General features: G+C 57.3%; 8 protein-coding genes across 8 annotated transcripts; 4 read left to right on the top strand and 4 right to left on the bottom strand.

The window, feature by feature from the left end:
• Positions 1-2,274: 2,274 nt before the first annotated feature.
• EX895_005872 (uncharacterized protein) lies at positions 2,275-2,834 on the top strand (the record flags this gene model as incomplete). Its single annotated transcript, XM_029886464.1, has 2 exons — positions 2,275-2,385; positions 2,583-2,834. The coding sequence occupies 2 exons, from the start codon at positions 2,275-2,277 to the stop codon at positions 2,832-2,834; spliced, it is 363 nt and encodes a 120-aa protein (XP_029736777.1).
• Positions 2,835-5,186: 2,352 nt separating this feature from the next.
• Positions 5,187-7,385, top strand: EX895_005871 (uncharacterized protein; the record flags this gene model as incomplete). Its single annotated transcript, XM_029886463.1, has 1 exon — positions 5,187-7,385. The coding sequence occupies one exon, from the start codon at positions 5,187-5,189 to the stop codon at positions 7,383-7,385; it is 2,199 nt and encodes a 732-aa protein (XP_029736776.1).
• Positions 7,386-8,039: 654 nt separating this feature from the next.
• On the bottom strand, positions 8,040-9,176 carry EX895_005870 (uncharacterized protein; the record flags this gene model as incomplete). The annotated part of the gene is made up of 4 exons (XM_029886462.1): positions 8,040-8,096; positions 8,605-8,809; positions 8,938-8,982; positions 9,124-9,176. The coding sequence occupies 4 exons, from the start codon at positions 9,174-9,176 to the stop codon at positions 8,040-8,042; spliced, it is 360 nt and encodes a 119-aa protein (XP_029736775.1).
• Positions 9,177-10,183: 1,007 nt separating this feature from the next.
• EX895_005869 (uncharacterized protein) lies at positions 10,184-13,189 on the bottom strand (the record flags this gene model as incomplete). The annotated part of the gene is made up of 1 exon (XM_029886461.1): positions 10,184-13,189. One exon carries the CDS (start codon positions 13,187-13,189, stop codon positions 10,184-10,186), a length of 3,006 nt encoding a protein of 1,001 aa, XP_029736774.1.
• An 881-nt stretch (positions 13,190-14,070) lies between these two features.
• EX895_005868 (uncharacterized protein) lies at positions 14,071-16,141 on the top strand (the record flags this gene model as incomplete). The annotated part of the gene is made up of 2 exons (XM_029886460.1): positions 14,071-15,972; positions 16,049-16,141. The coding sequence occupies 2 exons, from the start codon at positions 14,071-14,073 to the stop codon at positions 16,139-16,141; spliced, it is 1,995 nt and encodes a 664-aa protein (XP_029736773.1).
• Positions 16,142-16,782: 641 nt separating this feature from the next.
• On the bottom strand, positions 16,783-17,382 carry EX895_005867 (uncharacterized protein; the record flags this gene model as incomplete). The annotated part of the gene is made up of 1 exon (XM_029886459.1): positions 16,783-17,382. One exon carries the CDS (start codon positions 17,380-17,382, stop codon positions 16,783-16,785), a length of 600 nt encoding a protein of 199 aa, XP_029736772.1.
• Positions 17,383-17,822: 440 nt separating this feature from the next.
• On the bottom strand, positions 17,823-21,512 carry EX895_005866 (uncharacterized protein; the record flags this gene model as incomplete). Its single annotated transcript, XM_029886458.1, has 1 exon — positions 17,823-21,512. The coding sequence occupies one exon, from the start codon at positions 21,510-21,512 to the stop codon at positions 17,823-17,825; it is 3,690 nt and encodes a 1,229-aa protein (XP_029736771.1).
• A 748-nt stretch (positions 21,513-22,260) lies between these two features.
• Positions 22,261-24,654, top strand: EX895_005865 (uncharacterized protein; the record flags this gene model as incomplete). Its single annotated transcript, XM_029886457.1, has 1 exon — positions 22,261-24,654. The coding sequence occupies one exon, from the start codon at positions 22,261-22,263 to the stop codon at positions 24,652-24,654; it is 2,394 nt and encodes a 797-aa protein (XP_029736770.1).
• Between the last annotated feature and the right edge of the window lie 53 nt (positions 24,655-24,707).

Here is a 24,707-nt window from a genome sequence, read left to right as displayed (position 1 = left end):
GAATTGCATATGGTTCACCGTTCAAACACCGCGCTGCAGTCTCGCTCCTCACGCAGCTGAGACAATTTTCAGCATGGCATTTGGCCAGCTTGCTACTCCCGACCCACACAGCCTCGGAGAAGGTTGGTCTCAGAATCCTGTTCATCAGACAAAACGATCGCTCGCTCTGAGACCGATCAGCATTCATTTCAGTTGGAACATAAGCCTTCCAGTGCGCTGGTACCCTGACAGGGCCATTCTATTACAGCCTCTGCCATGGGAACAATTGTGGACGTAAGGCCGCTTCCACCCGCGCGTGGGTTGCCGCAGCACGGTCTCACAGCCGCAGCAGACACAGGCATGCGACATTTGTAATCCAACACAGCACAGTGCCGACACCTTGCATCGGGTGTTCTCTTGCACAGACCGAAGCATGTCGAGCTTTGCCGGCTTTTCCACAGAGCGGATCAGTTCCCGAGCTGTCCTTGCGCAGAGCAGAGCCGATGCGAACTAGACTCACACTCAGCTCGGAGTTCGGCCCACGGCGACTATTCCGCGCTGCGGCAGCTTGTCTCTGACTCGCGGCCTCTGAAGCTGGAAGAATGCACTCTGTCGTCGACGGTCGCACGATGAGCTCGATCCACATGAACCCTTGGCCCTCCCTCCTTCCCCCCACTCATGCTGTTGCGTAGAACAAGGAATGCACTTGAGTCCAGCACCTGACCGGATCAAAGCCGTTCAGCTCTCGATCTGGCTTGCAGCTTACACGGCTTGCGATCGAACCGATGCACCCATCAGTCGAGGCGCGAGACAGCAGAGTTTCGAACATCGAGCGCCATCCTTCCGGTTCCGGTCACGCACCTGCACTCCCCCACACGTACGCCCAGCTGCAGCTCCAACCGTCGATTTGAGCTTTGAACCCGGCGTTCGACTGCAGACTGCAGCCACGAAGGGGCAAGGCGCGGTGGCTTTGGCGAACTTGATTGGCAGGCAGCGATGCTCCCGGAGAAAGAGAAAGAGGGGAGCAAGAGAGAAAGCCTCGATGCAAGAGAGCAAGTGCGTGATGAGCAAAAGTTGCGCTTGAAATCCACGGCCACAATTTCGAGGGTGCTTGCCAAAAAAGAAAAGCTTCCTAAATTTAGCTGGAAGAAGAATCACGCGAGCCGACGTCGAACCGCTCGCTCTTTTACTGGGACAGCTGTCTGTTACCGCCGACTCCGCCCTTCCCCCCCACTGCCAGCCAGCCAGCCTCTTCCGTCACTGTCCCGCCGTCGTCTTCTGAAACCACGTTCCCGTTTGCAGTTGTTCTCCTGCACTTCCAATTTCACCTGACACAGTGGTTGTTCCTCGGATACGGTTTGGTTCGCTTGATCCACGTTCGGCCCATTGATTTTCAGGGGGGTTGCAGAGAGAGTGAAAGGAGTGCAACGCTGACAGATGCTCGCTAGACGTCGCTTCTGCAACGATGATGTTCAGTTACGTTTCGCTTCTTCCTATATGTCGATCTTGAGAAAGAGAGAGAAAGACAGAGGGGGGAGCTCGTCTCGACAGTGCTCAGAGCTCTACAAACAAGCTATTGTTCGCTTGTGACAAACCCGAGCGGCATCGATCCGTAAAGCCACGCGGAGGGGAGGTGTCAGCGAGAGACAAGAGGATCGCGAGACAAGGTTGAGGGACAGGTGGTTGTACCCTCGTTGCCAAAATCAGTCTTGTCAGCTTTGCAGATGGTGTGTTTGGAAAGCAGCTGCGGCTGCGGCTGGGCTTCCGTCTCGCTGTCATTCCGGTCTCCCCTAGTCCCCTCCATCGCTGTCCGATTCCGTGCTCTCCCCCACTCGTTTTCACCGACACCGAACGGACTCCGTATGGCTTTCCTTCTTGATGTTGTCGTTCGTTAGGTACCGCCTTCTGTTGGGTCCCTAGAATTATTCGGCGGTGCAAACGCACCGCACTGGACGTTTCCGCTGTGGGTACTGTTCAGCCGCCAAGGAACACCAACTCTACTCTCTGGCAGCAAGGCACGCAAAACTTTTCCGTCTCTGGTTGTACCTGTTGTTCCTACAGCGTGAATACTGCCTAAACCTTCCGTCGCTGTATCGTACAGCGTAGAAATCATCAGTGGCCTGCCCATTATGCTGTAGACCCCCGGCGAAGGGCTCTTTGGCGACCCTCGATCGTATAAAGAGGAGCCCTCGTTCGACCCCCTTCCCATTGAATTCGTCAACCAGCTCCATTCCATACATACACTCTACACAACTATCTCTCCGAGTCTCAACTCACTCTCACAAACCCTTTACAATGCAGTTCACTACCCTTGTTGTTTCGGCTCTCGCTGCCGCCTCTGCTGTTGTTGCCGCTCCCATGACGAAGCGCGCCGGCGGTCAGGGCCAGGCCACCTACTTCTACCAGGTAAGTCTTTGAACCCACTTCCTGCTGCTTTAGCCATGCACACCCACCAAATGAGGTCGGCTTTCCTGCCACTTCATTTCGCAAGCGTGGCATGAAACCCTATCTGTCTCGACACCATCTCGGAAGACCTGTACTGACTTATCATCCTCTTCTCTCGACACCCACCATCATCTCAAACCTCGATTGTAACCCGGCAGAACGGCAACCCCGGTTCGTGCGGGCAGTGGAACAGCGACTCTACGCCTCTGGTCGCGGTTAACTCTGCGCAGATGTCGGACGACCTTTGCGGGCAGACGGTGTGGATCCAGGCCAACGGCAAGACGATCTCTGCTGTTGTTGCCGACACGTGTCCTACTTGCGACTCGGGCTCGCTGGACCTTTCGACGGGTGCTTTCGAGCAGCTCTCGGGTCTGGATGCTGGCGTTGTGCCCATCACCTGGTGGTCTTGAACGTTTGCACTTGCTTTGCTTGCACACAGCAAGATCAAAGCGTGATCGGTTTGGGGATTAACACAACTGGCAGTGCCCAGTCTTGGCGACCGGGCCGCTTGTGTTGATTCCTTCCAGTTCATTTCAGCTTTGCAAGAACATACACACATACATTGTTCCGTCTTTTGGGCAAAGAGCCTCAAGGTCGGTTGTCGCTAGTGGCATCTTCCTCGAGTTGCTCTTGATCTTTCCTGCTTCTATCTCTCTCTCTCTCCCTCTCTCTCTGTTTCTCTAGTCATCGTTTCTACTCGCATTTGTTCGTCATGTCCTAGAATCCTCCTTGTTTGCTGTATACTATCCTTCACCTTGCCCAAAAATGCCCCCACCCCCACACCAAAAGGCGTCGGATCTCTGGCGCTGTCCAACAATTTACGGACCTTCCCCTCTGATGAAAGCTTTTTCTTTGATGGTTGATTCGAATTTGTTGTTGTGCTTGATCAGCATCAACCTTTTCATGAGAGGAGAGTTTGCTCACGGATCGGGATGAATAGGGGCAGAGTGTCGAACACTTTTCGTGTGAAAGGAGGGGGACATGAAGAATGGCAGGTGATACTTCCAACAGCGCGCTGTTAGAGACTTCATTTCGTTCCGCTTACGCTTCAACTTGGCGTCCGTGTTCGGGGTGAGTCACAAGCTGGCGTCTCAGTGGGCATCGCAAGAGCCCAATCCCATGCTTTGTAGGATGAGGCAGAGACAGCAAATGTGTTCGGAGACCGGGCGAACTTTCTGTCCTCTCTGTCTCTCTTCTGGTCCTTCTTCGTCTCTTGCCTCTCACTCCATTGCTGCACGATTGAAAGATCACTCTGACGTGCTGTGAGTGGCACGGAAAGCACAATGGCGATCCTCTCGAACCGCGGCTCGACGCTGCTCTATTTGTTTGTGGCGCGTTGCATCGGGGAGGATCTGCGCCGCATCGGCTGCGGATCCACAGCCGATGCTGTCCAGACGATCAAACGAAGATCCGCAAATTTGGTCAGGCGACAAAGACAGAGACGGGGCACGAGAAAAGGGTCTGACGCTCACACTTCGAACGCCGAAAGGCCGAACCATGTGGTAAGGTCCCACTGCACAGCGCAGAGCCAAGTAATAACTGAATTTAGAGGTGCTAAGCGGTTGGATCAACAGTGCTAGCCGAACGAAGCTCACGTCATTTTCTTTAGTCTTTCAGCTCTAGCTCCGTAAAGGGTTACAGCTCCGTTCCGCACAACGCTGCACGACGCTGCACAACGCTGCACATCGGATGGACGAGAGACGGGTGCGAGCCCCTCCCAAAGCGATTCAGCAAACTCGAGCGCAGGATAGTCATAGAGCTCGTGTTTCCGGCGGGGAGAGAGAGGCCTTATGAAGCAGCATAAAGTTTGACGACGGCGACAGGACCAAACTTGACCGAACTCACCGGCAGAACAAGTTTGTCCGAAAAACAAAAGCCAAAGCCGTCGGCGACAGGAAACCTCAAAGCATTGTTTACCCGGGCACCTACAGTACCGTACTGTACTGTTCCTCGGCCCCTGTCCATTCTTCCCAAGAAAGCTTGGAATCGTGACGAAGAGCGCAGCAGTGGATCGAGCCATCGAAATCTAGACTGTCGTCGTTGCTTGCAACTGGTGTCGGAGTGTGCATATATGGGTCGCGGTGATAAGATGGTTTGCCGTGGAGAGAGAGAGAGACAGAGCGAGAGCGAGAAAAACAAATTTGGAAAAAATCGAGCAGAGTTTCCCCAGCTTTCCAGAGCTAATTTTGCCTCTCTCTTTCTCTCTCTCTTTCTCTCCCCAGTCTGGTGCACCGCCTGTACAGTATCCGAGCGAGCGTTGGATGCTCTCTCATCCAACCTCTCCGCTGATCCCAACCGGGCGCCACTCCACACATCTCAAAAATCCACACCTTTTGGTCTGGTCTGCTTGGCACCGACTTGCCGTACCGAGACTTCTGGATCATCTTCCACCACCTCCTGACCTTCCTGCTTGTCCCCGTGCATCTTCACTCCTCTCCTGCTCTTCTTGGTCCTCGCCTCTCTGTCCAAACCATCGCTCCATCTAATTCTCTCCACGGACACCCACGAATCGATCAGATCTCTGCCGACCACCATTGCTTCGTTAATTGCACACATCAGCACGCATCCAGCTATTGATATCGAACACAAGCCCCCACAAAGTCACTGGAAACAAAAGGCCTTACATCAATCGGTGCACAACAGTCTCTGGTGACGACAAGCGTTGTTCTCATGCTCTAGATTCATCTCGCCCTCCTCTGCTCGGGTTCCCGTCTTACAGACGCGCTCAGGTGCCTTGTTCTTAGGCATCCGCCGCCGCCATCATGCCATACCTTCCACGCGTGCCCGCCTTCCCCATCGCGGGCGAAAGGAGCATCATCACAGCCGCTGGTGTAGCCCTCAAGATCCCCGCCAAAGAAAGAGCTTCTCCGCTCATCGGTCACCTGGCACCCGAAATCTACGCCAAAGATCACCTCGGCCGCGACGTCTCGCTCCACGCTACCATCCAGCTTGGTCGGCCCATCGTGCTCTACTTTTTCCCGCTCGCCGGTTCGCCCCACTGCACAAAGGAGAGCTGTTCGTTCCGCGACGCCGTCGGCACTTCGCCGATCTTTAACGATCTCAACGCGGTCGTTATTGGCATTTCTCAGGACCCGCCTACTCGCTCCAAGAGGTTCGTCGATGAGCATCATTTGGGCTTCCGGATCCTGCACGACTCTGATCGTCAGATCATGGATGCATGGGGGGTGGGCAGGGGGTTGCTCGGCTTGATCGATGGAAGATGTACCTTTGTCATTGATCATGACGGCATTGTCAGGGCCATGCTGGATGGCGTTTGGGATTATAAAGGCCACCGTGATTTTGCCGAAAAGTGGCTCTGCCGCATCGAACACGAGCTGTCGGGTCGAGAGCGCTTCTATGTTGAACACGAGGCAGACGACTCGGCAGCTTGCGACGAGATCTCCCGCAACATCAAGGTCGTGTATGGAGACGCTGTCCCCGGCCGCGGCATCGCTACCGCTCCTCGTCACGGCGCTGCACCGACGGCGACAAAGCTCAAAGGCAGGCTGTTCCTGGATCCGACTAGGCCTGAATCTATATCGCTAGCCGCCGAAGCTCACGGATCCGGCTCAACAGCGCGTCCCAAGTCTTCTCGACGCAACCTCAAGAACTGGTTGCGGCCCTCGGAACCTTCCAGCAACGTGTACGACGAGCCATTGCACGTCGACTACAGGCACTCCACCGGTGTGCGATCCGCCGACAGGGTCGCTGCGCGAGTCCAGTCAATGCGCTTGGACGAGTCCTCCTCGTCCTCGTCTGACCAAGCCGGGGTCGTCGCGCGCGACTTCGCCGAAGCTAGTCAGCTGACACGAAACGGCTCCGGGTCAGGTTCGGGCTGGGCAACGCCTTCGACCATTTCGGCCCGTTCTGTCTCGACGGGCGAGACGAGCCATACATCGCCAGGCCCCGAGCCGCACGCCCACAAGCTTGCTGCAGCCATTCACATCGGGGTTGGCGCCGGCGCCCACCATGCCGAGCTCGAGCGGTCCGGGTCGCCTTCGCGCCGTGCAGGCGCGCTCGTGAACGGTCTTGGTATTGGTGCTGCACAGGGCGCGTTGCCGAAAGCGCGGTCCAGCTCATTGATCAACAAGAGGGCGTCATCGGCGGACAGCGCTGCTGCTGCTCCTGGTGGAGAGGCGTCTACGGATGCTGCGGCAGGTGGAAAGGGCGGCGGGGAGGCGAACGGGGGTGCTACAGTCTATGCGAATGGCAACATTGCCAGGATGCCGCTGCTGCCGCCGATGAATGAGGAAGCCAGCAATGATACCACGCTCAAGGTTCGGGACAGGAGAAGCCGGATCGGTCTCAGGACGGGGGATGTGTCGACCGATTCGACGTATTCGTCGAATGGTGTGGGCTCACTGCCTGTTCCTCCCAGGCCGTCTACGAGAAATGGTGCTACTGGCGGTGTTGTACCTACAGCGGCGGCGTCGGGGGGATCTGCAGGGCATGACGGTGGGGATGGGAATGCAGATGGGTACGACACGGATCGTGGGCAGCGGAGGAGGGATGCCTCGACCGCGTCGTCCTCGGCGGCTGGCAGCGGAGAGAGTGCGCCTGCACCGTTGTCCAATGCGACAGCCACACCGCTTCCGGCGCAGCCCGCTCCACCATCCGCACGACCAACGCATTCGGCATCGAACACACCGTCAACATCGCCCTCGATGTCGTTTGCCAACTGGGCTTCGCCCTCAGCACGCGCATTCCGAGCAGCAAACGGCTACCCGTCTCCGTCGCCTTCGTTCGGCGGCGTGCACAACGGGGTTTTCGCCATCACGAACGCCGGTGCGATAGCCATGGGCGAGGGCATGGCGGGCGTGGCGGGCCTGGACCGCAGGCTGTCCAACACGCCTTCTCTGGCGAACTCAATGGTCTCGTACGATTTCTCGGCGCACAGCGAGTACGACTACTCGCCCTCGCTCGCCGAGTCTACACATACGTTTGGCGGCGTGGAAGATTAAGTCGACGTCAAGCTAGATGGGCTGTATTTTTAGGTACTGTACTTTTCGATGCAATGGTCTAACGTTAAAGTTAGTTGGTAGGCACATGCTGTACAAGGTGTGCCGTTAAGGTAGCGCACAAGGTGGTGACGGGCCGTTGGACGAGGTGAAATGTGCGCAGCGGTGAAGCTTAGTGAATCGCAGCAACCGGTTTCCTGAGATGTTTGCAGTAAGTTAACTTAGGTCATTGGAAGTGGCTGGTAGCATAGTGAGCCGTACCTCAGTGGGCAGTAGTGTGCCGGTAAGTCGGTGAGCTGATACCTTAGCCTATGGCGAGCAGCCGTGGGGCGCAGGGGAGCCTTTGGAGCAGGACCGTGTGTCCCACGCACCCACTTGCTCGCTCACGCCTCCGCACTCATCCCTCCGACCCACACCCACACCCACACCCACACCCACACCTGCACCCACACCCTCACTCTCCCTCTCCCGCTCCCTCTCATTCGAAAGCACACTCGCCGTCCGCACACGCCACCAGCCAATCCGTTCCGATCTTGTTCAAACACAAGGTGCACGTAGATTTACACGATCGACAAACAAAATGGGGGCTTGAAATAGCCGAGCGCACAAGCGCAAGCGGAAACGGAAACGGAAACGGAAACGGTCCGGAGCCTGCCGTCACTTTTTACCATTCGCCTGTTGTACTGCTGCTTGCGCTTGCGCTTGTGCCTGGTACTGTTTCGAGGTGAGCGAAGCAGACGTGGAAGGGAGAGGAAGGGAGGTGGTAGGTGTCAGTGAGACCGTCCTGTGTTGGTTGTGCAGCAGCGAGCGATGCGGTTTGGATCTCCAAGGCAGACGCTGCGTCGATGCGTCGATGCGCCCCCCGCCCGCCCTCTTGGAAGGCGCTCCCTTGAGCAGATGATGCGGCAAATAGAATGCCCGCTTGTTGCAGCTGAGGTTGCGGATAGAGAGTAGAGATTGGCGCTGATGGAGGCTTGTGACGTCTTAGGCCTAGCGAATGTCGTCTCTAGCGCGGGAAGTATCAAGGCTTCCTCCCACCATGCCCTTTGGCACGACCACCCGTGTTCCATCCTTGAATCGCCCTTCCTCCAGCACACCTTTCTCCGCTATCTCTCTACGCACCGCAACTTTCTCGTTCATCCTTGCAAACCTAGCTGCTGCTGCTACTGCTTCTTCTTCTTCTTCTACTTGCCCCTGTTGAACCGCGCAAAGAAATACTTACCTTCTCCAAAAAGTCCTTCTCTCGGCGGAAAAGCAAAATGTGCGGTTCGGGCGCATGCACCTCGTAGTGTTCCCAGCCCATGCTCTGTGTAATGCCGATATCTCGCCACTCCTTGACGGTCAAAATTCGCAAGACGCCGGGTTCGGATGGGTCGAAGAAGGATTCGGGGAGCAGTTTGAGCATTGGTTTGGGCAGGATGACGTGTCTGTGGTTGTGGGCAAATTGTCGACGTTGCAAAGGAAGCAGAATGAGAAGATGGTCGGGTCACTAAGAGGCTCGAGTTGATCGAGGGAGCAGCGAGGAGCTAAGGGGGATCAATGGAGGTGAACGTACCTGTACTCCCACTCGTCGTCGTTGTACTTGTCGCTGTAGTGAATACTGTTGTTTGTTGAACAAGCGTCATAGAAAGTTGTCATTAGAATGATGCTCGTAGTTCAGCGTGCTACGGTTTCGACTCTGTAGTTTGCAGCTCGCCAACGCAATCGCGTCGTCGAGCCATTTCTACCGGCGTCAACTTACCGCTCGACATAGTCGTCGTAAGTAGGCTCCTTGGCCGCCTCTTCCTTGGACATGGTTGCGCTCGTGTGAAAACTTCTCTTCAGGCCTTAGTTGGTACCTGCGTTTCGTAGTCTGTGTCTCAGCTCGAGAGGCTGTCTAGTAGTAGACAGAAGCAGCCCTCGTTGAGGCTATGCGGGCGAAGCGGTATTTGGTTGCGCTCTCTTGTTGCTTGACGTACGAGAGCGATGTTGTTTCGATGCAGCGTTGAACTCCCACAACTTTATCGCGCTACTTATGACCGAGGTGTTGTTGATGTTGGTGGTGGTGGTGATGGTGGGGATGTATGATGTTGCGGAGGAGTGCGGAGGTGGAAAGGAGAAAAGGATGCGCACGGCTTTGAACAAAAAAAAAAGGCCTCAGACGCGCGCCTTGTCTTTTCTCTCGCTGCGCACTTCGAGCCAGCAATTTCCTCGGCGTCTCCTTCCGCTCTTGCTCTCTCGCCGAGTTGACCTTTGGAATTTCCCGCATCGCTGAGAGAACAACACAGACAGAGACACACACAAAGATCCGGCACGCTCTGTGTCCCCTCTAACATTGCTACCCGTCTCCCAATAGGGCCCACAGATCTCCTTCGCTTGATGCTTGCAAACTTACCAGTCTGCGCTAAAGTGGTCGAGACCCAGTTCGTGTCGCTGACTTGTTCGCGAAACGAACACAGTCGCGAGATTTCTAACCAGGTGTTGGTCTCGAACCAACAAAAAGAGGATCGGCGCGTTCCCTTTTTTGAGCGTTCGTGTCGGCGCGCCTCCTCCGACTCGGGGAATTCACTGCTGAAAATCCACACAGCTCACGCGACTGCCCTCTCCTTCAACACGAGCAAAAGGAATCTACTCACATCGTCCTTGGCCATTACCTCTGCTTTCCCATCTTTTCCATCATGTGACTCAAACCGCGGAGGAAAATCTTACTAGCACAAGACAGCAAGGCAAGAAGTCAATACTGGTATTTAACACGGACAGGGTGGTGAGGAGAAGCCACCTGAGTAACGGAGGAATCGCCTGTGCTGGCAGCCAACCCCTCTTCACGATCCACCGTTCACCTTGTCCCTGAGCTGTCCGATGAACTGCATGTAGCTGGGTGTCTGCTCGAACCTGTCCTCGATCAACAGGCTCAAAGCCCACAGCCTCAAGCTCGGCTCTCCATCCTCCTTAACCACGTACAGATGCGCGCGGTAGGGCCCACGTCGGCTCTCCCTGATTCTCTGCACGATCGCGTTCACCCGCTGGTTCATGCTGTTGTCCAGCTTGGGCAACGTCGTCTTGCCGCCCCGAAGCGTGCCGTAGTTGGCCACGTCAAACACGTCCAGGCACAGCTGCGGCACTGCCTCGCGGCCCACCCACAGGAAGATGTTTTGCCCATCCTCAATGAGGTAAAGGCCGTGTCGCTCGAATCGCTCCGAGGTGAGGTTGAGCTTGGCAGGCATCACAAAGCCCTTTTCGGCCACCGTCGTGCCCGCTTCGGGCGACATGTTGTGCAGGCAGTAGAAGCTCGGGTGCAGGTAAGGGATCAGCTGCTGAGCCGGCAGCGTCGTCAGCAGCGCTTGTGCGTACGCGCGCAGATCCGAGGGGATCGACGACGACTGTCGGATACCCACGTGCTTGAGCAGCGCAAGCACCAGCAGCGGCAGCTGAGCCATGTTCTGCGCGATCGCGAGCTGCGGGCTGGCACCGGATCCGGCCGAAGTCATGGTCGACTTGTACGTCGAAAACACGTCGACCAGCTTGTTGAACAGCGCATCGCGCGCATCCTCGAGACGAGAGTGGATGGAGCGCTCCACCGCCTTGTTGGCCAAGAGCGTCGCAATGGCGATCTGGTCGGCGTTCGCGTATACTTCGGACATGGAGCTCGTGGTGGGCAGAGCCAAGTTGGCCACACGGATACGACGTTCTCCCGAGCTCGTACTGTGCAGCACTACCGACTGGAACACGACGAATGGCGCGTTGATCGTCTCTTCGATCTCACACTCGATCGCGTAGCTCTGGTCGAGCGGCACCGCGGGCAGAGCAAGCAAGTCGGTCGATCGTACAAAAAAGTTGCCGTGGAACGCTGTGGCGCGAATACCCTTGGTGGCACGTAGACGCAGCACAGCCTCGTAGCTGATGGGACTGGCAAGCACCTCGGAGAACTCGTGAGAGAACTTGACTGCGTCCTCGGATCTACCAGCATGGAAGGCCGGGTAGAAGAAAGTCTGACCACCCGTGTAGCGTGGAAGGCATGAGAGCGTGGCGACGTCGGTATACGAGGGGGCAAACAGGAACATGTCAACCGACACTTGCGATCGGGAGCAGTCGATGGGGAACGTCTTGTAGAACGACGAGGCAGCACCGAGCAACGTGCTCTCCTTGGCAGTGCCGAGCAGCTTGGGATCCTCGCGGTTCTTGAGAGCGCCCGGACCCACGCTGGGAAGTGAGGCAGTGAGCACCATGATCTTACCGCCGATGGGCGAGATGAGCTTGTAGGCAGCTTGCAGTGCGGCACCGAGCGCAGATCCAGTTACGAGCGAGTCCTTGTACATATCGCCTAGCCTCTGCAACAGCGCCTCGACACCAGCCCGGCACTCGGTGAGGTTGACGAGCAAGTCGTTGGGCTTAGGGAGGAAGACGTCATCCAAGTCGCTGACAACGAGCATCTCGGGCTCGGTGCTCTCGGGCGTGATGCTGAAAAAGTGGAGGCTGGTGTCGACACCGATGATGCAGATTTTGGTGCGGTTGTCCGAGTTGGGCAGACGGTCGAGCGTCTCGAGGATAGTGCGGGCGGCGGTAGCCACCATGCCGCTGTTGATGGCCTGGTAACTGACGTCGATGAGGAAGGTGTAGACGGGAGGCTGCGGCGGACGAACCATGTACTCGCGAGGAGCGATAAACTCGACAACGCTGTGGTTGAGTTCTGGGCGCTGCCATCGGTCTGCGGGCTGGTTGGTTTCGGAATTCCAGTCGAAAAGCTGGGGCACCTCGTTGCTGATGTTGCACATGCAGCACTTCCAGCGGTTGCCGTTCTCGATAAAGGTGACATAAGGGTTGATGTAGGTTCGGCACCTGCGGCATCGCGCAATCACTGTGTCGGTTACGACGGGGACAGGCTCGTCGCCGTCAGCCTCGCGAACGGAGCGGTATGGCGAGAGGATGAGACCCAGCGGGATCTTGGATTTCTGGAGGAGCGAAGAGGTGGTGGGAACGGCATTGAGCGTGCATCGCTGGTAGGATGGATCGGCGTTGGCTTTGGGGTTAGTGGACGCGCAGGCATTGGGTGGTAGACGGATCTCGGGAGGGGGACGTTCGAGGTCGTTTACGTTCGGCTGTACACCGCTGATGTTGACGGTCTGAAGCGTGCTGAATTTTTGCGCTGCACCGGCGCCGCCCATTCCCATGCCTTGGAACTGGTTGGTGATGCCCTGAACACCGCTGCCTGGGTAGCCGGGGGCAGCCACCGGGGCACCGGGCGTAGGAGCCATGCCGGGTGCACCTGGAGCGGGCTGGGGAACGGCACCGTAAGGAGAAGCGGCCTGGTCAGGAGCGCCAGGGGTGAAGAGCTGAGGCTGAACATCTTGTGCGCCAGCGTAGCCGGCACCTCCCGGGGCACTGGCGTCATATCCGCCGGCATAGCTGATGCTGTTGGCAGCGAGATGAGCGGTTGGGTAGGCGCGTCTTCGGCTAGCACCGGGACCGATGGACGCGGGCGCAGGAGAGCCAGCGGCAGGAGGGCTCAAGGGAGCACCGGGACCGTGAGAAGGAATGGGACTCAACGAGGGACCACGCATGCCAGGCGGGGGCTGGATCTGAGGCATGGACATTCGAGCCTGTCCCTGAGGGTGGGTAGGACGCTGTTGTTGTTGTTGTTGTTGTTGTTGTTGTTGTTGTTGTTGTTGTTGCTGCTGATGCTGAGGGGGAGGCGCACCACCAGGGCCGCCAGCGGTGGGTGGCTGCCAGCTGGTTCGGCCGGTGGAAGTCTCTACAAAGACCTGACGACCGGCATTCTGATCCCACTGGGTGACCCAACCGGGAGGCAGCTGAGGAGGTGGTTGCGCCATGCTGTGCTTAGAAACCGTGATCTGGAACGAGCTTGGATGCGACGAGTGGACGATGGGCAAGGCTTGATCGAGGGTTTGATGTCGTTACGTGTTTTCAGAGATGGTGATCTGGACGGAAACGGCGATAGCGATGAGATCGACAACTCTGAGCCAAGAAGCACCTGCTCTCGTTGAGCGTGAAGGAGCAGAGATGCACAGAGGCGAGGATCGATGATCAGAGTGTTGTTGGGAAAGGGGAGGAGAGAAGGAAGGCGAGATGAGAAGAAAGCGGAGGTGCAATGGTCGACTCGATTCGAACACGACACACACAAACTCACACACGGAATGCTCAGCTTGAGTACACATGTTGAATTCAAAGCCATGAGCGGGGGCTAAGCATTGACAGAATCTGCAGTGAGTAGAGCGTAGCCTGTGATTTGACAGGCTGGCTCGCTGTCTGCCTGCCTGCCCGGTCGAGCCATCCTTTCTATCTCTGCTTCTGTCTCAGGAAGATCAGGCAGCACAGCGCAGACCAGGCTGGAAAATCCAGAGCTAATTTTGACTCGCCTGTTTTCGAGGCGGGCAATTTGCCTCTGGCCGTCCCCAGCCTTCCACGCTGTCACCCTTGCTCGAATCAACACAGACCGCCGCAAAGCAAAGTTGGAAGACTTGAAATCGTAAATCCACAACAATTAGATCAGAGCAGATCGGCTACGATCTAGCTTGTTCGGCCGCTCAGTGCACTTTGTGCGGAATAAGAATAGCCGACTGACTTGCTGCAACTTTTTTCCCCAATACCGCTGCCTACTGGGACTTTCTTCCTTCCCTCTTCCCACATCTACCGATCATCGCCGCTCCATCTCTTCATCAATAGAAGACAAGGACGACATCAAGACGCCAGGATGTCGCGCAGAGGCTACGGCTCCTCCAATTGGCAGGGCTCGCACAACCCCAATATGGCCCCTTTACCACCAAGACCGCGCGGTGGCATTGGCAGCTCCAACGCGCCAAGCTACAACCACTCTTCTGCCTCTCCTCACTCTGGTTACGGTAGTCCAAATGTGCGCAGTACACCGTCCTTTGCCGACACACGCAGCCCCCATCCCGAGCAGGCTCCGTCCTCTGCTTCTTTGTCGGGACCCGAAGTCGCGACTACGCTCTTTGTCGGCAGCATTTCCCCTGGCATTCCCGACAGCTGGCTCACTCAGCTCCTCGAGGCGTGTGGTAATTTGCGCTCGCTCAAACGTGCATCCAAATCATTCGGGTTCGCCGAGTACGCCGACCCTGACTCGGTGTTGCGCGCCATCGAGGTTCTTCAAGGACGAGAGTTGCCTTCCATGGGATCAGAAGCATCGGCTCCACCCAAAAAGTTACTCGTCAAAGCCGACGAACGCACGAAGCGCTTTCTGGAAAAGTACCAGCAGAATCGTGTCGCTTCTTCCGAAGACAAGGCGAGGGAAAGCCGGGCGCTGTCTGCAGTTAAGGACATCGTGCGTCAGATGTCGGATCCCAACGCAAAAGTCGAGACCGACCCGTCCAAGCCTGGCTACGTCGTCCCCGACCACTTGAAGGATCTGCCGCCCGAGGAGCTGCCAGAAGACCAGCGTGCTACCGTACTTTCGGAGATCGAGCAATTTCGTCAGGCTGCTGCTGCAAGAGATGCCGAGACAAGAAGGAGAGAAGCGGAATACGAGAGGCAAAGGGCGGTCGAACGCGCGAGGAGAGAAAACTTGCAAGCCCAGGCCGCAGCCGCAGCAGCAACACCAGCATCCTCGTCTTCCTCTTCATTACGCAACGGCCGATCGCTCGACGACCCGCAAAGTTACCGCAGACCGCTCGACTTTCACGCAGCCAGCTCTTACGATTCCAAGACCGATTCTGCACGCGAACCAGAGGATGCCGACGAGATTGAGGAACAGCAGCGTCAAGAACGCAAAAAGGCTGCGGCGCAAGCTGCGGCAGCCGATGCAGAGCGAGCATACCTTGCACGCGAACGTCAACGTCTTGCGCATTGGGAAAAGGAGCAGGACAGGCAACAAGCCGAAACTGAGAAATGGGAACGCGAGAAGGTCACACTGCTGCGCAGATACGAGGACTGGGACGACGACAGTGCTACGCGCAAGGAGCTCTTCTATACTGATCGACATCGCTGGCGTCAGTTCCGTGCATCTGCAAGGCGCAGAGAGGAGGAGGCGGATGACCGTGATCGTGCAGCCGAAGCCGAAGAAAAGGAACGCGCCCAGCAAGAGGCGGACAAGTTCTTGGAGTTGCAAGCTGCAGAGATGGCCAAACTTACCGAACAGCAGCGCGCGGCAGGCGTGCTGGTGCAGGAGGGAGGAGCGCTTGCGCCGATCAAGCTCAACTTTGCAGGCAGCGGGGCAAAAGCGGACAATGCAGACGCTGCTACTGGTAATAGTAGTGGTGTCGCTGCCAATGCGACGAATGGCGCTGGTGTGCCACATACTGCTGGTGCTGTGCTTGGTGAGGCCGAGGAAGACGAACACAGCAAACGTACCGGCCGACTCAAACACATCAAGCTTGGGAACGATCTGTCGGAAGAAGAGAGGGCGGTCAAGTTGACGCAGCTGGCAGAGACGCTGCCCAAGGAGACCGCGGGCTTGTTTGCACAGGTGCCCAAGTGGGAGTGGGTGGATGAGAGGCTGATTCAGAACAAGTACAGGCCTTGGGCGGATGCCGAGATCGAGGAGAGTCTGGGCGAGAAGGTGGAGGAGCTTGTGACTGTGATCATCGAAGCGTTACAGAATCGGTCGAGTGCGCAAGCGCTGGTGGAGCAGGTTGAGCCGGTAGGTTTGACTCCCTTGTCCTCAATTGTTATGTTAAGACTGGAACACATACTGACGTCTTTTGTTCTGTAAACAGGTTCTGGCGGAAGAAGCAGAGGCGTTTGTCGACAAGCTGTGGCGCCTCGTCGTTGTCGACTCGCTTGCAGCAGCTGAAGGAATCACCGTATAAATTCCGCTCAAAGGCTTCGAACATACCGCAGCGTTAGCACGAAGATCACTCGAGACTGCAAGAACAAGTCTACAATGACTCAAAGTCACAAGCCAGCTGCCAATTCACCAGTTGAGTGCTCCGCTCAGAAACCGACGTACAACTCATTCGACCTTGAACATCAACACACTGTAACAATACCAATGCTGCTGCTTTATGCGTTGCTCATTTTCCCTTCTTCTTTTCGCTTCCCGCATCGAACGGATTTCGACACGCAAGCCGTCCGACCTGGCTGTCGCCTCTGCGAACGAGCTTGGCTCGTTCACTGTGCAAACATTGTGAGTGCTTCATCTCTCTCGAAGTGCGAAGTCCCAAGCTGCCCATCACTGGACAGCGAGTGGTACGGTCGAAAGCAGCCAGTGGGGTATTGCCGGTTGCAAGGGTCGAATGATCTTTGGGCAATGGGAATGAATGCCTTTGACGGTGAATTGCTTCGCTCTGTGTGTGTGAAGTGCGTCTGTGCGAGGGTATGAGTCGCTGTTGAGGTGAGGGGAAGGAGGCGTTGCGTGGATACGCGTGCAAAGGTCTGCGCCGTCGAATGCGATCTTGTGTGCGCAATCGTCCTTCTTCTTGTTGGGGAAGTCCATTCGTGGCGGCTCTCTCTAGTGCAACTTGTCCACCTTCGCCTCAACCAATTCGACCGCCTTGCCTACTTTGCTTTCCACCGTCCCTTCCTTGCCACCAGCTCCTTTGATCGATAAGAACGTATTCCAAAAGATGCTAACCACGTTGACGAAGAGCAGTCTCTGATTCGGCGGGACGACGGCCATGTTGAGCGCCTGCACGGGGATCCACAGTCCCCATGCGGTCTTGAGCGTCTCCCACCAGTTGTCCTTCACCTTCTGCTTGGCTGCTTCGGGGCCTGAGCCATTCATGAGCGTGGTAACCCCGAAGAACATGGCGACGAAGGCGGGGGATGCGATGCCCTGGTCGAGCGCGACTTTGGTGGCGATGTTGGCGGCTTTGGAGCTGAACTGGACGCGCTCCAGCACTTTGCCGAACCACAGCGAGGCGAGCGGGGAGAAGACGCAGCCGCCGTACAGCGCAAGTCGGAGCGTACGGGGCACATCGTGCTTGGAGCGCCGCTTCTCGACGAGCTGCTGCGCAATGGTATCGCCCGTCGCAAACAAGACACCGCCCGTGAGACACTGCCGTGGCAGCGTCGACGACGTCGCGGCGATAAACCTCGTAAATGCCGACATTGCGCTGCTCTTCTATTTTCTAACTCTATAGAGGCGAGAGTGAGGGTTAGGTCACGAAAAGTGTGAGGAGCAAAGAAGAAGGACGTGGTGAGCAGGAAGAACGTGTAGATCAGAGAGATTGATAACGAAGCCGAGGCTGAGAATGACGCACGCACCCACCACACCCACGCTCACAAAGACGTCACCACAATTTTAGCTCCCCACACGCACAAAATTCGCCGGTGCCACGGTAAAATCAATGGAAGCTCGGCATCCGAGCATCCTTTTCTTCTCAAAGTCCCCGACCCAGATAATGCTGTCTCGCACTCAACCATACACACAAGCACACCATATCGTGCACATTCCCAATGAAATGGCATTGAACTTCAACGTGCCCTCTTCGGGGTATATCCCACATCGAACCTGTTGGTGATGGGTATCGAGTAGCTTGTTGGTAAAGCTTAGTGCTGCTGTTGCCTCAACCCCTTTTCACTGCTTCTCTGCGACCTCAACGCGGAAGACACGCCGCCTAACTCGGACCTGCTAGGAACATATCCCGGCCTCCCACCGTGTCCTCCTACTGCAGGTTGCTGGCCCCATCCGATACTACTACCACCGCCCATCATAGGCGGGAAACCGTGTGCACCGTTCGGGTAAAACACGGTCGGCTGGGGGTACAACGCTTGCGGATGAGCCGAGCCATAAAACGCCTGTGGGCCAAACGTGGGCGAGGACGCGGCTGGCGCAGCAGCATTGGTGCCGCTGGAGGATGGTGGGGGAGCCATCATCATCGATAGCATAGGTTGCGACGTCGATGATGCGGCATTCGCCCCATTCGCCGCACCGTTATCATAAAGCGACCCAGAAGACTGTGTCCGCTTGTGCAACGACTTCACCCTCCCCCTCTCACCACTACCCGCAATCGCATCCGTCGACTGCATCGCCATCGCCTGTGCCGGCTGCATGAACGCCGCCAACGGTGGTCCTCCCGCACCCTGCGTCGACACCGGCTGCACGCCATTCCCATTCGCACCCGCGCCCATATGACTCCCTCCAGCAAATCCCATGGCACTCGCCGCACGACCATAGTACTGCTGCTGATGCCTCTGCAGCATCATCTGGTAATGCGCCTGCTGCGCCAGCATCGGATTCGCCATCATTGCCATGTAAGTGCGCATGTACTGCTCCTGCATCTCAGCCTGATTCTGCTGCACGTTGAGCACCGACAGGTGCTGTGAGTTGAGTGGGTTCGCGTCTGCGTTCGCGCCGGCAGCATAGGTGGCATAGTCTGCGGGACTCGCGCTGGCAGGTCGCGCGATCGGAGGTGTCGATGACGAGATCGGTGGAGGCGGACTGGCGAGAGAGCTGCGTGAAGACGTGGTGATCGCAGGAGATGCAGTGCGTGCAGTTGGAGACAGTGTCGACGACCGAACATTCGCGGCAGGAGGGTTCAGAGAGCTCTCTGCACCGCCTGCGTTTCCCGTCGATGAGAAGGAAGCTGCTCGCAAGGTCAGCGACAGAGGCACAGGCTTGTCGCCGCTGCCTTCACCAGATTGCACCGTTAGCGAGGTACTGCGAGGTGCAGTAGCAGGGGACGCACCGCTGCTCGCGATAGTGGGCAGCTGAGACACGCGCCCTTGGTCGGTGCTACGTCGCACGCGGCCGGCTTGCGCAAACGTGCTTGGAAAACCGTCCACGGGCGACTGCAGCGTGGGCGAAGTGGATTCTGCAGCTGCGGAGGCCGTCCGACGGTGATCGGGCCATGCCCCTTGCTGTGGCTGATTCTCGATCTCTCCAATCAGGTCGATCAAAGTACGTCTCCTTCCAGACCCATCGGGGTATTTGGCTAGCAGACGCACAGAGTCAAAGCCTTGTCCACGCGTCGCATTCACCGGTGAAGGGCCGTCGGCTACGGGCAGCTGCTTTTCGCCTGATGCGGGAGACGTCTGCTGATCCACGGTCGCACTCGACCCGCCGAACAGTCCCGATAACGTTCCGGCGGCTGCAGTTCGCACCGCCGCGAGCTGTTCGGTGTAGGTCAAGGGGGATCCGGACTGTCTGGAAGCAGGAAAGTTCCCATTTGTCGTTGAGGTGTTGACAGAAATCCGAGGCTGATCCAGTGACTTGCCCTTCCTATCTGAAGTTTCGGACGACATGGACGAGCGTTTGGCAGTAGGCACCATGGCGGGAGGGAAGAGCTCCTTGCTGGAACCGGCGCGCGAGTTGGGCGGACGCTCCGAGACGAAAAGCTGTCCGAGCCTGGCTCCGACTCGATCGATCGATGATGTGACCCTCTGCACCGCCTTCTGTATATCCTCGGTGACCTGATCGAGCGTCTTGCTTGCGTCGATGGTGACCCACCTGCCACCATGTGCCCTGACGTCCTGAGATACTCGGGTGAACGCGTCGCGCACCTTGGCCTGAAAGTCGAGCTTCTCGTACCTCTCCTCGCCGTATCCGCCTCGAGCGGCGGCAGTCTCTGCATCGAGGTCGAGAAACATGGTGAGGTCTGGCAGAGGCAGGCCCACGTCCGGATTGCGACACCAATCGTACGCAAGACCCTTGGCGACTGAGTAGGCGATGCCTGAAAACGCGTAACGATCGCAGACAATGCTCTCGCCGGCGTCGAGCGTCCTTTTGATGGAAGCGACGCATTCCCAGCGGTTCGCAGAGAAAAGCAGATGGATGGCTTGATCGTCGAGGTCGCTACTTTGGGCGAGATACGAGTTGATCATCTGACCGATGGCGGTGGTTCGCTCCGGAAATTTGATGGCTTTGGCGTGGAGATGTTCGGCGAGCCTCTCCACCTGTGTGCTCTTTCCTGCTCGATCGAGGCCCTCGACAACAATAAAGAACCCACGCTTGGAGCGTTGCGAGTCCTCGCCTGTGCTGGTTGCCAAGATGTTTGCAGGCAGCAAGGCCAGATCCGTGCTTTTGCGTCGATCGTTGGCATCAGAGGAGCGATGGGTAGTTTTGTGGGTCTGTGCGAGCACGGCCTCCATGGCGGCCAAGTCTTGCGAGGGGGTCCGGGACCTCTGCGGCCTGACCAAGCCTGAGCTGGGGGCGGCTTGGATGGTGTCCAGGGTGGGTAATGTGACGCTTTCGCTGCGTTGTCTCGAGGCTTGGCGGAATTTGGCAGCCGAGATGCTAGCTGGTCGTACGCTCGATGGAACCGGACTGGGACTGGTAGATTGAGCTCGATCGGGGCCGACCGTGGTACCCGCTAGTCGCGAGACGTTGCTGGTATTGTCAGGAAAATGTGGCTCCGGCAGCTCTTCGCCTGGCGTGAGGTATTCGTCGACCGAGATCATGCTCTGCACTCTCGAATGGCGTCGTGCGCTGAGGTCGTCGGGTGCTGACACGTCGCTAGCCGATCGAACGTTGCGGAAGGAATGCAGACTGAAGCTTCCGTTGGCTGGCTCCATGTTGGGACTGGCAGAGGGCGATTGCGCAGCTGAGTTGGGAGTAGAGCCCGAGTTGAGGTAGGGATCGGATGTTCTGCGGTTGTTAGCTGCAGTGATGGCGCCGCTGGATTTTCGGGTCTTTGTGGTGGACGGCGGATACGGAGGTCGAGCACTGAGAGCATTCTGGGTTGGCTGGCAAGGTGGTGCGACGGCAGTATCAACGTGAGGATGCTGTTGGACTGGTACATCGAACGTGGGTACGGACAAGGATATCCTGGGTGCTGCCGAAGGAGCATCCGTAGGTGCATCGTGCGACGATGGAAGATGGCTGTCTGGCCTGTGAACCTCAAGATGCGGAGAGGGCTGAAGGGACGAAGAGTGGAAGGAGGTGGTGCTGCGATTTGGGGGTTTGCGGACCACTTCGAAGGAGGGTGATGGTTTTTTGGAAGGCTTGAACGCATCGAGCAGCCGCGAAGTCCTTTTCGAGGCTTTAGAGTCATTCGAAGTATCGGGTTGGTCCGTACCCAAAGAGTTTCGTGATCCCAACGCCTTGAAACGAGAAAATGTGCTGTTGGACTGGAGCGAGTCGGAGCGCGGCGACGTGTCGGGATCTGTCTTGCGGAGCGAAAGAGAGGAAGGAAAGTTTTTGATCCTCATGAGGTCTGTTGACAGCTTCCTCCTTGGACTGCGATCGGTGTCGATGCCGATGTTGCCCTGCGGCATGGCAGAAGGCTTGAAGCTCGACATGGCCGTCGAGTTGCTGGAACGATTGGTGGCCGAAGAGAGTGGTTGTGCTTCTCAGCTACGAGACGTCATCCTGGCTGATGGTGGTTGTGACTGGATAGCTACTTGAATGCTGAGTAGGGACAAGGCTCAGACGACGTTAGTCTATACAGGTTCGGGTTGTGCTCCGAAAGCGGAATGCTGCTGCACCACTGTGCTCTCCAGCTCTCCAGCTCTGAATCTCTGCCTTCTACAGTGATCTGTACTTACATTCTTTAGAAAAGTAGAGCCGCGATGCTAGGACTGTACCGCACACAGAGAGTGTATGACGAGGAACCGGATAAAGCGAGTTTATGGTCTGTCTTGGCACAACACGTCGTTTGTATGTGCTCGTGTGGAAGCCCCCTCTTGCGCCTTTTGCTTGCCGTCGTCTGAAATGAAACCACAATTCGCCCTTTTGCGAATGTGATTCAGGGTCTGAGCTCTGCTTCCCGTGTTCAGAGCCAGCTGATTCTGGGTTTTGAGCATCGCGCCTTGTCGTGCCGCGGCCTGCAACTGCAGCAGCTCAACAGAGACGCGTCCGGTAGAGGAACCGGTAAGAGCGATCCGTGCGAGAAAGGCACAAGTGGAGTAAGTTTGGGTTTAGCCAGAACTCAGGTGCTTGCTTCGGCTGCTCCTGCTGCTGCTGCACTTCGACGACTTGCAGAAGATTATCATCTCACCCTTGTCACCCGACTGTATTGTCCCTCACGGCGCATCACACCTCCTCGCTATGCCTCCCGTTAAAGCTGAGCCCGGCTCAGTCAGCGTAAAGGCAGAGAATGGCAGAGCCAGCGTGCAAAGAGCACGACCTGCCAACGGCGGCAGCGCTCGCTCCAACCTCAAGGCCGAAGAAGACAAAAAGGACCTGCCACCGCCGCCGCCCACCACCTACCGGGACATCCCTCTGCTCTCGACCGACTGCGGGCAGTGGCTCACGCATCTCATGAAGTTTGCGCATCACACCCGCGTCGACCCCAACGACACGGCGCAGTTCATCCCGCCGCTCAAGCTCAATCGCAAGAATCCGCCCAGGCTCAAGTTGCCTCGTCCCAACCCAGGTGATCCCATCACAGACAAGTACAATCGTCCCATGATGGGCAAGGATGGTCAGCCTCTCACATGGCCTGGTCCGGACGACGATCTGCAGCGTATCGAAGAAGTCATCAAGAAAGAAGTCGCTCCCAAAGGTCCGGGTGCCGATCAGAATCTCATCGCACCAGGTGGAAGCGCCCGTCCTCCCAAAAGCAAGCTCTTTAAGAAAAAGGTGCGAGAGATCCACAAGGCAGCAGACAGTGCAAGAAAGACCATGAAGGAAGAACACTTTCCTTGGGTCCTCGAAGATTTCGAGACTTCAGAAGAATGGGAGAGCATTCGTACACCCCTCCCCAACGGTGCACGCGCTCTGCAGGATCACATCGATGAGCTCAAGGCCAAGCAGTCCAACACCAGCAACACAGATGCCAACGGCGACGTCAACATGCACGATTCCAACAGCAACGGCAGCAGCAAAGTCAAGCCCGAAGATGGCATCAAGCAAGAGTCTGGTGCGTCGTCATCCACCTCGCACGCACCTTGGATCGGAAAGCTCGAGGGTGACTCGAGCTCCGAAGCGTCCTCGCTGCACGTTCTCTTTGTCTTTGACGAGCGTGACGCCGGTGGCTTCAAGGTGGTGCCGGTCTCTCGCATGTACAAATTCCTGCAAAAGCCTAAGCATTCCACCATGACCAATGAGCAGGTGGAGCAAGAGTACCAAAAGTATCAAAAGACCAAGGAAATGGATCGATGGGCTTTGCGCAACAAGCCCATCTCGACTGGCTCCCCGGCCAGCAGGAACGAGGACAGCGCAGCTTGGCGCAGTTGGCCCCAGGTTAACCAGCTCTCGCTGCCCACGGGCATGTCGTTTGGCGCAGGCCGTCGCCGCAACCTGATGGCCGTGCATGGCGGCGAGCTGCTGCGCGATGACGATGACGACGATACCAGCCGCTCGCAAAGACGAAAGAGGGAAGACAGTCCCGGTGCTGGCTACGACGAGCTCGACTACGAGGAAGACTTTGCCGACGACGAAGAGACGCACGATCCCGAAGCGGATGTGGTGGATGATGAGGAAGCCAAGGAGCTCGAGGAGCGCCTCAAGCGAGAGATGGCCCGTGCCAACCACATGGGTGACGATGAAGATGCGGCCGAAGAGGCGAGCGCACCCGAAGATGAGGATCAGATGTTGACGGGAAGCGGCAAGCAGATGATGAAAATTATGCGTGCGCTGGGCAAGCGCGAAGGCAACGAAGCGTACGAGAAGGATGACGACGGACGCAACCCTTACGCCACGGATGATTCGGACGAGGACGAGGAGGAATCGTACGTCGCCAATCCGGAAAAGGCCATCCAGCTGGCTCGCGAAGAGCGCGAAAGAAAGGAAAAGGAAGCGGTCAAGAACAAGGGTAAACCTTCTTCCACCACGCCTTCTGGCTCCAACACGCCGACAGATCGACCCGAAAAGCGGCCCGTCACGCTCGGCGGCAGCCAGACGCAGCAGCGTCCTGGCGCTGGACACGTAAGCTTGGCTCAGCGTGCCACGAGTCCTACGCGTGGTGCGTCCAAGATCGGCAGCAAGCAGGTCAGTCGCTCGTCGAGTCCCAATCTTGCTCGCAGCGTCAGCCCGGGACGCGCAGAGTCGCCACCGCTCGCTGCTTCCCCTGATGCTTCGTCTACGCTGAGCGGCTCTACCTCGATGTCTGGACTGAAACGTAGGACAGACAGTCCTGCTACGCCGAGCTCGGCCGCAGCTGGATCCAATGCAGCCAGCGGCCATCCCGAGGCTAAGCGTGTCAAGGTGGGCGGCTCAGGTTCGAGAGCGGGCTCGCCTTCGGGATCGCCGCCCGGCTCGAAGCCGGCTTCGCGAGCTGGCAGCCCTGGCGCGCCGCGTGTTCCTGCCAACGCAGTGGAAGCCGAGATCATCCAGCTGATTCGAGATGGTAAGATTGCCAACACGAGCGAGCTTGTGCAGCACTTCCGAAAGCGTCTCAAGTCGGAGCCGCACATCAAGGATCAACTGAGTGCAGCGGTGCGAAAGGTGGCGGTGATGGACAAGGCGACTAACCGGCTCAAGCTCAAGGATGGATTCTAGAGTGCATTGTTCCCGACCAAAGACGGCGTCTCATCCGCCACCCAACGAAGGCA

The sequence above is a fragment of the Sporisorium graminicola genome, chromosome SGRAM_8 (assembly GCF_005498985.1).
Source record: "Sporisorium graminicola strain CBS 10092 chromosome SGRAM_8, whole genome shotgun sequence".
Taxonomy (NCBI): Eukaryota; Fungi; Basidiomycota; class Ustilaginomycetes; order Ustilaginales; family Ustilaginaceae; genus Sporisorium; species Sporisorium graminicola.
The sequence above is the reverse complement of the archived record's forward strand: the minus strand, read 5'-3'. Positions and strand labels throughout refer to the sequence as shown.